The sequence below is a fragment of the Eptatretus burgeri genome, chromosome 8, assembly GCF_056783735.1.
Source record: "Eptatretus burgeri isolate ZD-2024b chromosome 8, Ebu_testis_v1, whole genome shotgun sequence".
NCBI classification, from domain to species: domain Eukaryota; kingdom Metazoa; phylum Chordata; class Myxini; order Myxiniformes; family Myxinidae; genus Eptatretus; species Eptatretus burgeri.
Genome location: NC_140968.1, coordinates 74,528,762 through 74,541,064, shown reverse-complemented (window position 1 = coordinate 74,541,064; position 12,303 = coordinate 74,528,762). Strand labels below are relative to the sequence as shown.

General features: G+C 41.7%; 1 protein-coding gene across 2 annotated transcripts in view; it reads left to right on the top strand.

Annotated features, from left to right (window-relative positions):
- LOC147022058 (vimentin-like) overlaps positions 1-12,303 on the top strand; it is a 51,041-nt gene that overhangs the window by 19,443 nt on the left and 19,295 nt on the right. For both annotated transcript variants that reach the window (XM_085892621.1, XM_085892622.1), the window contains exon 8: positions 6,609-6,691. In XM_085892621.1, the coding sequence (XP_085748747.1) occupies positions 6,609-6,691 (83 nt within the window). The remainder of the gene's footprint in view (positions 1-6,608; positions 6,692-12,303) is intronic.

Here is a 12,303-nt window from a genome sequence, read left to right as displayed (position 1 = left end):
AGTGTATATGCATGCGATACGCTCACTGCATGCAGCTGGGCCCCGTACCAGCCCGGCGGTCGCGACCACCGTGCGGTGTTTAACAGCCGCTAGAGTTCTACGAGTCGCGCTGCAGCTGTGGAACATCGACTTCGAAGTTACCGATGCTTCAAGCCCTCGATGTTGATTACGAAATGGCAGAAAAGAAGCTTACGAAGACCAAGAAATGGTCTCAGAAGTACAAGACCGAATACAGTCTCCAATACCCGTGTATTCGAAAGTCTGAAAGAGGAATTCATCATGCGTATTGTACAGTATGCAGCGTTGATATTTCAGTTGAGCACGGAGGTCGCGATGATATTCGGAAGCACGTTGGAAGCAAACGGCACACGGACATTGCAAAGGAGAGATCTTCGAGCACGAGTACCGGTACACTTCTGAATTATTTCACCAAACAAGGGACAAGCGAGGAAGAGGATGTTACCCGAGCGGAACTTCTCTTTAGTGGATTTATTGTGGAACATAACTTGCCCATATCAGTCTCAGATCATGCTGGACCTCTATTTCAAAAGATGTTTCCAGATTCAAAAGTTGCTTCAAAGTATGGATGTGCAAGAACAAAAACTTGCAAGATGTGCAAGATGTGCAAGAACAAAAAAAAACAAAAAAAAAAAAAACAAGAACAAAAAGCAAGAAAAAAAAAAAAAAAAAAAAAGAACAAAAAAAAAAAAACAAGAACAAAGAAAAAAAAAAAAACACTGGTCAACAATTTTTTACTTTCTGAATGTTGTCTAGATTTCTACAAGTGAATTAGGGTATTCTGGCACTGCTGAATCAGGAAATGGCATCCGTTTCTCTCCATCAGGTCAGGTTTTTGTGCTAAGTTGATTTGAAAAAATCAGATCTTGTGACAAAATCAATTACATTTTTGTGGCATTATCAGCTGATTTTTGTCAACACATATCATCCTAAACATGTTTTTAAGAAAAAAATGTTTTGCCAACAACATTTATTGATTACATGATAGAAACATCGATTACTGTCATCTGAATGGTGGGCATTGATAAAGGTAAGTACAAGTAAATTGCATGTTGCGTCACCACTGTTCAAACTTCAGGGCTTGAACTTCCGTTTCTTCGAACTCCTGGAATGTTCAGCGGCAGGGAGGTCTCTCTTCAGATTCCAACAGTAGTCAGCCATCATGACTGCGTCCCAGCGACCCTGATACCTGGTCTCCATCTCCTTCATGTCCTGATGGAATCTCTCCCCCTGCTCGTCACTCATTGAACCCAGGTTCTCAGGAAACCGGTTCATATGTGAAAATAGGTAGTGCATCTTGATGCTCATGTTGCAGCCCAGGTTTCTGAAAGCAGTCAGCATGTTGTTGACAAGTTCTGCGTAGTTTCTGGCCTTATTGTTGCCAAGAAAGTTCTTCACTACCAAAACAAATGTATTCCACGCTTCCAGTTCCACTTCGTTCATTGAGTTTTTGAACTCTGGATCTCTGATGAGCTGACGGATCTGAGAACCATCAAAGATGCCAGCTTTCAACTTCTCCATGGTCAATCCTGGAAAAGCCTGGCACAAGTAAGTGAAGCAGTCACCATCTTTGTCCAGAGCCTTGGTGAACTGCTTGATTAAGCCGAGCTTGATGTGCAGCGGTGGGAAGAGTATTCTGTCTCTGTCCACCAGAGGGTCGTTGATGACGTTCCTTTCTTTGCATGGCACCAATTCCTCCCGCACAGGCCAGTCCTTCTTCGTGTAATGCTGAGCACGGTCCCTACTATCCCACATGCACAGAAAACATGGGTACTTGGTGAAGCCAGACTGTTGTCCCAACAAAAAGTTCACCATCTTCAGGTCAACACAAATAAACCACTTATGCTGATCATAACAAATTTTCTCCAGCACGTACTTCACCGCTTCATACTTCTCCTTCAGTGTAGTCGAGTGAGCGATGGGTACAGAGGCAAACTGGTTGCCGTTGTGTAGCAGAACACATTTCAGTGATCGCTTGCTGCTGTCAATGAACAGTCTCCAATCTTTGGGTTCGTACTGTGGCACTCCAAGCTTGAGCAGAAGCGCATGTCATAAATTGGCGCATGTAGGTATTGTACATTCTTCAGAGTTCGTTATTTCAAGAAATACAACTTTTTTGTATCACATTATTACAAAATCTGCCCCATTAACTTTAGTTTTGATCCACGAACTTTATGCTTTGCCTCACCAATTTTTGGAAGATTTTGAGGTTTTATGACTTCAAACTGATCCCTTTTCGACATAATCACCTAGAACTATCGTACCTGAATACTTCTTGTCATTAAAATAATTATTTCCAATTAAAACAATTATTTGACATGACATTTTACCCCCACCAACTTCTTCTAAAATGCTCCACACATGCGTACATGTGAACAAAAATGTAAAAAACGACATGTGGCCATATCTCAAAAACTTGACCTGATTGAACAAAACTAATGTGAGTTTTGGATTCAGCGCATCAGATTCGTCCTAAATCAGCTTAAAAAATGCAGACAACAAATTTGTTGTTGACCAGTGTAATTGGTGAGTTGTCAAATGTTACTGCTTCATCTATTGCCGATATTGCTAGACTAGCTCCATTTAGCCTAGCTCCAGACGGTAGCAATGACAGTGGTGAGGCCCAGCTATATCCTGTCCTGATTTCGTACTATGACAACAGTGCTGGGATTGTGAAGCAAGGTTTGCTAAGTTTGCCTGCGTGCAAACAAGATTCCACTGGAGAAAACATTTTCAAACTGCTTGATCATGAGTTCAGTGACAGGAAAATTCCGTGGGGAAATTGTGTTTCCTTTTGTGCTGATAATGCCTCTGTCATGGTGGGCAAGCACAAAGGAGTCGCTGCTTATATCCACAAGCAAAATCCAGAGTGCTACATCATGGGATGCCCTTGCCATATGATGCACAATACGGCCAAGAAGGCGGCTCAGGCCTTACCCATTGAATTAGATGACTTTCTCATCGATATTTACTACTACTTGGACAAAAGTAGTAAACGCGTCAAAGGAGTGAAAGCACTGCAAGAACTCTGTGATGCCCCGACACACAAGATTCTGAAGCATGTCGCAACAAGGTGGCTGTCCCTTGGTCAGTGCCTAGACAGGCTGATTGAACAGTGGGAGCCACTTCGCCTCTTCTTCAAAGAAGAAGTACGAAGAAAAATGCAACCAACTGTAGCCAAGACTCTAACAACGAGCAAGAAGGACGGCACTGTATCTACTGCCAGTACTGGCACTGCAGGATCAAGCACTAGTGGAGCAGCATTCACCACCACCACTGCAGTATCTGCTGCGAAGAAGACAGCAGGGACAGCACCAAAACCAATGCTGAGAGCAGGTAGCATCACCGGCCCTTCATCACGTTCATCTACAAAGCAGATCCCTTCAGAGTCGAGAAAGACTGTGATAGTCCCATCTACAGGTAAAGAAGGACCCAAGTTAAGTTCTGCTTTTGCCAAATCACTTGATAGAAGCTCAGCAAAACCTTCGAATCAGAGGTCTTCTTCCTTGGCTGCACCTACCTCAAGCTCTCTCCTCAAACGTAAAATTGGATCTGGTACTACGAGTCTGACCTCTTCTGCTGGCAGTAAACGCAAGTGTGATCGCCCTGCGGCTAAGTGTACTACGAGTTCTACAACTAAAAGCGCATCTTCCTCAAACACTGTGCAGGAATCTAGAGAAAAACGTGTCAACAGGATGTTCTTGTCTCCACAAACAAAACTCTATTGTTTCTTCCTTCGATATGCTAACAAGCTTTTTGAGAAGGGGAATCTTCTGCTCCAAAGAGACGAACCCTGTATTCATCTCCTGCATGGAGAATTGAATGGTCTTCTGAAAGATATCTTCGTACGGTTTTTGAAACCATCGGTGTCATCGGTTGCTCTGGTAAATGTACCCTTCTCTGACAGAAATCATCAGAAGAATGATGAGGACCTCATGATTGGGAACGATGCCAAACTGTATATAAGGGAACAAAGGAGTCTCAAGAAATCCACCTTCACTCTGAGTGAGTCAGACATCCAAGGTTTCTTCAGTGCAGTTCGCTCATATTATGTGAAAGCCTGCAATTACATCTTCAAAACCTGGCCGCTAGATGATGAATTAGCCAAGCATGCTCAGGTGCTGGATGTTAAGCTACACCAAGAAGTGGGGTTTGACTGTGTGGAGTTTTTCATCAAGAAATTCCCCTGTCTGTTCAGTGGCGGTGATAGTGACATAGACAGTCTTGAGAGTGAATTCGCTCACTACCAGGCAGACGCCTCCATAGCTACAATTGCTACTGAGACAGTGAGAGTGGATGAGCAGTGGCATCGGATTTCACAGCTCACAGATCCCTGCACTGGTGCCAAGAAGTAACCTAATTTGAGCAAAGTGATGAAGGGAATCTTGGTCATTCCTCATTCGAACGCATCATGTGAGCGGGCACTCAGTCTTGTACGGAAGAATCATACTGAATTTCGTCCCAATTTGAGTGTCAAAACCCTGGAAGCTCTCTTAATTGAAAAACTAGCTCATAACACCCCTTGCTACCAGAGAGAATACAGCAAAGACATAATCAGAAGGGCTAAAAGAGCCACACAGCTGTCACTCAGCAAAGCTGCCATGGAAAAAGCAAGCAGCAGTAGTACCAGCCAGTAAGGTAAGAAAAATATTGCTTCTTTTGTGCTTTTTGTTAATCTTTGATTGTCCCCTAACTTACTAATATTAACATACATGTAACATTAAAAAGTGCACAATTTTCCCCTTTTTTTGTTCAAAAAGTGGGAATTCTTAACATGTTAAATGCTCCAAAATAGGGCTCAGAGGGCACTAGAGAGCGTCTAGAACCCCAGAGCTTCCAGGGCCCTAAGGCGGGCCCTGGACCCCGCCGCAAGGGTCGAGCGCTCCGCGCTCGAGATGTGCGCTTCGCGCACATTATTTGGTGTCGGTTGAAAATCCTCCCTAATTCTGATTTCCAAAAGTTGGCATCTCTGCAGAACGTACCTCACGCTTTCTCTCACTCGTTTTTATATCCCCGGGCTGTCTCCACGGGGTGCCGTCCGCCCCAAGCTCACCCCGCCCCACTGGGGCACAGTTACCATGACGACCCGTGCACTCTCAAAAAAGGCAGTCTTCAGAGCTCGTAAAAGAAATGTGTGTGAATGTGTCTGTCAAAAAGACAGCTTCCCATAAGAGAGGGGATCTATCCTTTGCCCTTCTCAACGCATCACATTAAAGATCCCATTAGACATGGGGATGGGGCTAATCTGAACATGCATTTAAGGAAATAACTGTCTGAGGACCTGGATGTGTGGATTCATCAGACTGGATTCTGAAATCCATAACAATATATATATATATATATATATATATATATATTTAAATGATAGTGCAATGTCTCAAAGCAATATGGAAGTTATTTAAAAAAAAAAAAAAGTGAATTTTTTTTTATTTTAAAGTTATTTATAGCTTGCCCAGGCAAAAAATACTCGTTATAACTAGAGTATATGAGTTATACTCTCATATACTATAGTCGTCTGCAGGGAATTATGACAGGAAGGGAATGTTATTATTGCCTTGGGGGGTGGGGGGGGTCGGGATTCAAATCCAGGCTGGACAGCTTAGAGACGAGTGTGCCTACCTCTAGTCTCGGCCATCCTACCGGCGGTGATTGGGATTAACATTGTTTTCAGAAAACCAAAAACACAGCCGATTAGGGATTAAACAAAGCACTACCACACCAATTTTTGTTTAAAAAAAGAAAAAGGGCAGACTTGGCTGCAGGTGACATTTTGTCCATGACCCACAGACTTCATCAGCATTGATGCTGATGACATGCTCAAGGTATGATGCTCCTTTTACTCACATTCAACTGACACGTGACCAGACATGGCTGCAGTGAAATGATTACCCCACACACACGAAGCAAAAAGTGGGGTTAAGCAATTCGTTCATGTCTGTCCGTCTGTCTTATCAGTTTATGATCGAGGAATAAATTTATTTAAATCGAAGAACCCCTTACTCCCCCAAGACCACTGGCAAAGATAAAAACACCCCTATGCATAAATTGGGGTCATGCTGAACCTATGTAGCAAATCGAGGTGTAATCAGCCCAGAACTATAGGAGTAGCAGTGCAACAATTACACAAACAAACAAACACGGGTCCGTGAATTACAGTAAGGATACTTGAACACTGGAGAACACAAATAAGCCTTCATAATACTTACAAGAACCATGCTACATTTCAATATGTGAGAGGGTGCAGAAGGGGTTGAATAAGAGGCCGCCGATATGGCTATGTATGATGCCAATTGACGCTGCGTTATATGGTAATCAATAAAGTCTCCATCCCCTATTCTGTGACTTCGTCATCTTATTACAGTGTTTAAGACTGCTTCAGCAGCACTAAACTTCTGGATTTATAAACGATCTTTAAAATCATTATTTTATTTAAAAAATGAATTGCATACTTTAAGACTATGTAGGGTATTGTGTTATATGAACTCTCAAGTTAATGTATGGGTTTGTATTATGATTTTGTTGGAGGTATGATCCTTCAGAATGCCATGCTCTTCCTTGGGGTTTTATGTAACAATCAATTATTTTCTCAGATGCCCTGAGTCATGGAGAGCATTACGATACCTATGGAAAGAAAACTGTTTTGATCAAGACCATTGAGAGTCGAGATGGCGAGGTATGTCCAGTGTATCTTGCAATCTAATCACTGCACCCACTCCGATTGTGTGTAGGTTAGATTCTCCTTTTATTAGTTGACATTCTGTTTCATAATACAAGTTTCGTGCAAGGAACTTTGATGCCGGAGGAAGTCATTCGGTCGATCAAAGCCTGCTCTATTATTGCCAACCTATGGTTGTTTGTCTGTGCTCTATCTTTTAAAATGCCGGGCGTAAAGCAAGGAAGCAACATGTACTGTTTGTAAAGACTTTGGTATGAATCGGATGGGTTTGAACCATAGACGTCCAAAACTCAGAACGGACACTTGACCCATTATGCCTGGTATTCTTTCTATAAATCCATGTCCAAGCTCTTCCATGAGCTGAAGTCAGTGAAAGAGAACATCACATTTGCCCTTAGGTTTTGCTCAAAGCTTCAGTTCATTTTTAGACCTTCCTGTTTTTTTTCAAGTGGTAATGATTGTGTATTTTTTTTTAGTCTTCCACAACATGCAATGCTCATGGAAGAGCTAATACATAAACTCACAGGGGGTGTAATAAACCGATAAAGGCAATTCAATAACGGTAAGCAAAGAGAGAAGAGGGAGAAGAAAGGAATGAAGAGAATAATGGAAAAGATGTTGAGGTTGAGGTTGGGTGGGGGGGGGGGAGGGGGAGAGAATTTGACTTGCTTAAAATGCAGAACTTAGGGAAAGTTTTTGCTTCAATACCAAAGCATATTGGACATATCAATCTCTAATATGCTGCACTAAACTCCAGGTTTTGTTGCAAAATAGTTCAGAGCCCGAGCAGACTGTTTGTAATACAGTAATAGACAGCCATTTAATTTGCCTCACATACGATTAAATGTGCTGTTGAGATGGAAACGCTGTTGGTACAGAAACACCACACATGCATGGCTCCGAGTCACTTAGCTAATTAAAGGAATACCCATCGGAACAAAACTGCATAGTGTAAATGGGGAACAATACGTCATCAAGGGCAGGCAGGTAAATGAAAAGCAACTGGCAAGTGAGGTAGAAATATTGCTGTGCTGTTAGATACCTTGAGTGGATGCAAGCACAAGTATTTACACCACAAATCTATACGCTTAAGCAAAGTTGGATTTCCAAGATTCCCAAAATCACCACTTTCACCCCACTGAGGTGTTTGAGCTGGGGGAGGGGGTTTGAGTAATCTTGAACACCTCAAAGTATTTTAATGAAGAACGATTCAATTCATTTAATTGCGGCTTGAGGTCTCGACATGTATTGATGCTCAATTTATACAAACATTAAATTTAGTAGTCGTAACTATTCCATTCTAATTTAAAAGACCTTTAATCAATTGCAATGTTTTGGCATTCATATGAAAACATAATACAGGACAGGTGGCGGGGGTTGCGAACTACGTTGTGTCACAAAAAGGCATGGTAGTGGACCACATGGCTACTGTTGCCATGGTAATTGTTGCAGACAATGCTCTCAGGCCATGAACGGCGAGTCACGCAGAACAAAAATGCTTGTACAGTGTTCACACACATTCACTCGGCACTACCAAACCTGGATGGATAAACTAGTCTGAAGCTTGCGACTTACAAACTTGCATTTCAAAGACTTCAGCTCTCAAAACTTCGGATTCACTCCAGACAAACTTTTTTGTGGAATAGATAGATCGACATTCATATCACATGCAGAACACATGGCGATACTGGAACTTGTTTTTTTTTTTTTCTTCTTAAAAATGTGGAATGTTTTTGCTAAATGGGTCGTCAGTTGCTTCTGCAGGCTGTTCTGAAAGTGACTCAGAGTAAAACGCTGGCAGGGCAATGGAATAACATATAGACAACGCTAATTTCATTAAAGGTTATGAAGTCAACCGAAAGCATTAAAATTTGTCAAACTAATTACTATCTCTCCCAAAAAACAAAAGACTTTATGTGACTGGAATCAATATATACAGAAAAAGCAAACCTGGGTTTTCTGCATCGTTTTAGTAAAATTAACAATATACACACAAATGAAACAAACAAATTTGTCCCTGCAAAGCAATTTAATTTTGGAAAAGCACACTTAGAAAGGTAACTTAATAAATAAAGGAATCAATGCCAAGGAAAGAGTTCTATTTTGTGGCATAAAATGTAACATGAAGCAAATAGCAAGATATGAGATGCCAATATAATGTTTCTGAACACCAGTGAAGCTTTCTTTCCTCTGATGAACACTTCAGTTTGAATTGAATCAACCATTATAAATCAATTCCAGACAAAATCAAAATCAGTCACTGAGACCGTTACAAAACAAGAAGTTAATATTCAGAGGAAAATCTGTCAACCCCAAGTTTTATTACCCTCAATAACCTTCGTTGCAAATGGTTCCAGATATTAACGACCTTGAGGGAGTGGGGGGGGGGGCAGTGGGCGGTGTAAGTGGAAGGGAGATTTAATCCATGTACGAATATTTCTTATTGTTGCTCTCTTTACCTTCATTCGTCCCCTTACAATTCCAACAACCTGCACCACTTCTGAATGTCTTCCTAAATCTACATTTATCAAGTAAAAAAAAAAAGACATAAAATGTCATGTTGTTTTAGTAATTTTGCTGCATGGAGTTAAAGGGTTGCTAGTCTACCAGTCAGCCATCTTTGACCAGATCGCAAAATAAAGCGAGGGGTATGTGTATGCCATCATGTACTGTGCTTGTGCCAAGTTTAAATAAAATTGGACCGTGCATGTCAGAGAAATGGTTGGCAGCATGTTTAAGTAACAAAATGGCCGCCATTCGGCCATCTTGGATCTGATCTCGAAAAAAAAAATTGATGTGCTTTCTACGTAGTCATTCATTATCTGTGTGCTACGTTTGAACAACATTAGTATATGCATGTCCGAGAAATGGTTGAGGACGTGTTCAACATCGGGGGTTTTTTTAAAACTAAAATTGCTGCCAGTTTGCCAACTTGCATCTGATCTCAAAAAAAAAAAAATGATGTGCTGATGTCATGTCAGTCATCATTCATTATCAGGGTACTAAGTTTGAACAACATCGGTAAAGGCATGTCCGAGAAATGGCTGAGGACATGTTCAACATGAGGTTTTTTTTTGTATACCAAGTTGAGGCTCGTGTAAAAGCCAATACACAGAAACATAACAAGGCAAGAGACAAGGGGTGGGAGAGGGAAGCACAAAATAGTGGGGAACAAAGACAATAGGATATCTGTGAAAGGGAGAGGGATGAGGTGGTGTACATGGGGTAAACAAGATGCTACGAAAGGGACTTTCAGGAAGGAAACATGGAATTTGAAGGAGGTGGTTTGGGGTGGATTAACGAAGGTGGTTTAGATCAAGATTTTGGATGGGGGAAGATATGAGATGGTGGTGAACAGCTGTTTTGAAGACCTGGAGGGAGGAGTGGGATTGAAGAGAGTGTGTGAGTTTGTTCCAGAGGTGGGAAAAAAGCGGAATGAAAGAGTGAAGGTGAGCAGTGATTCTTTATTTTGGCAGTTTCACCAGAAGTGGTTTTTTGGCAGACTTTGAGCACCCTGAGGAAATATAGGGGGGACAGACCACAGACAGAGCAGTGGGGCATGGCCGGAGAGGAGATGGTAGAAGACAGAAAGACCACCGACCTGGTTTCCAAAGGTTGAAGTCGAGCGAGGTGTGAGGCAGGAGCACCACCCCAAAGGGGGGAGCAGCACTCCAGAAGACTGCGGAGTGTGAGATTTGTCAGGATTGAAAGACATTCCAAGTTTTTGACCAGCTTGCGATTTTATCCAGGTCTGCAGAGAGTGAAGAGGTGGCTGCCTGCTTGTCAGAAGGAAGAGAGTTGGTATGGCAGAGGGTGGAGTCATCAACAAAGAGATAAAGAGGATATTCAAGGGAATCTGAGAGATCATTGATGAAAACCAGAAAAAGCACAGGGCCATGAACACTGCCTTGAGGAACTCCAGCCTGGATGGGAAGAGGAGATGAAAGAGTTACATTAAGAGCCATGCGTTGACTGCGACAGAAGAGGAAGTCTGTGAGCCATGAGTGGCGAATGCCTTGGATACCATAAGAAGAGAGTTTGGTGAGCAGTGCGGGATGCCAGACTGTATCAAAAGCTCATGATATGTCTGGGGAGATGGCTCTGATCTCATGTTTGGCATTAAGGACCTACATCCATTGTTGGGAAAGCAGAAGTAGCACATCCAGGGTTGATTGACCTCATCTAAATCCAAATTAATGGTCACAAATCAAGCCTTTGGAGAAGATTAAGGATTTGATGTCAGAAGCAATGATTGATTCCATCCATAACCTTGCTGATGATTGGGAACAGGCTGATTGGTCTGTAGTTGCAGGGATCAGTTTTTGCACCTTTTTATGCAGAGTGGTAATGTTTGCCGATTTCCAAATAAGTGGCAGATGACCTTGAGAAAATGAGAGGGTGAATAGAACAGAGAGTGAGCAAGAGCAGCAGAGCAGGTTTTTAGAACACGAGGGCTGATGCCATCTGGACTAGTTGCAGAATCTGAGTTGAGGTTTGACAGGAAGCTCTCCACCTTGTCAGGAGAAAAGGCAATGGAGTCTTGGATCTGATCTTGGAAAAAAACAGACATACATATGTATGCAATCATTCCTTATCTGTGTGCCAATTTTGAACAAGATTGGTAAATGCATATCCAAGAAATGGTTGAGGACGTGTTCAACATGTATTTTAAAAATTTTTTACAACTAAATTGGCCACCAGTCGGCCATCTTGGATCTGACATCGAAAAAAAAGACTTGCATATGTAAGCCATCATTCTTTATTCGTCTGCCAAGATTAGGTATAATTTGAAGTTTGGTAAGTTTGAACAAGATTGGTAAATGCATATCTGAGAAATGGTTGAGGACGCGTTTGACACTGGGCTTTTTTCTTTTTCTTTACAAATAATATGGCCACCATTCGGCCATTTTGGATCTGATGTCTTAAAAAATATTTTATAAAAAAAGAGACGTGCATGTATACCATCATGTGTTGGCTTTTGTCAAATTCAAATAAAATCGGTCTATACATGTCCGTGATCTAGTTGCGGACGCACTCATGCACAGCCACGAAAATCGAGACCAAATCCATAAGCCCCCGTTTCGGACTAAGTCCAATGGGGGCTAATAACTCAAATACCATTACGGGTTAGCCTATTGAACTGTCAGTATTCCGATGTGAATGCCTGTCTCATGATGCAGAGAACCCAGGCTCAAATCCCATAAACCACAATTGTCCATTGCCTACCAACGCCCTTGTAATTCATGTTAGAATATACTGTCCTAATGTCTTTGTCCTGCATGTGACATATGTACAAACTCTTCCATGAACATCAGGTCAAGGTATAGAGACCCACATAATAATATAAAAACTGTCTTTCTAATATTCCCTTTGAACTAACACTGAGCAATTTAAACAATCCAACTTCCTCAAAAATGAACCTTCAACTAATGTAGTTATAACCCTTCCATAACAAGGCAATTAAAATGAAACCTATTAATCTCGATGGGACCTGATCAGACTTCTCTACAGTTCTGCCACATCTTTTCTTGACCTTGTATACTTCACTATACCCTTTTAAATATAATCTAGAATATTTTCCTTACTTACTTTTATTTGATGCAGAAGGT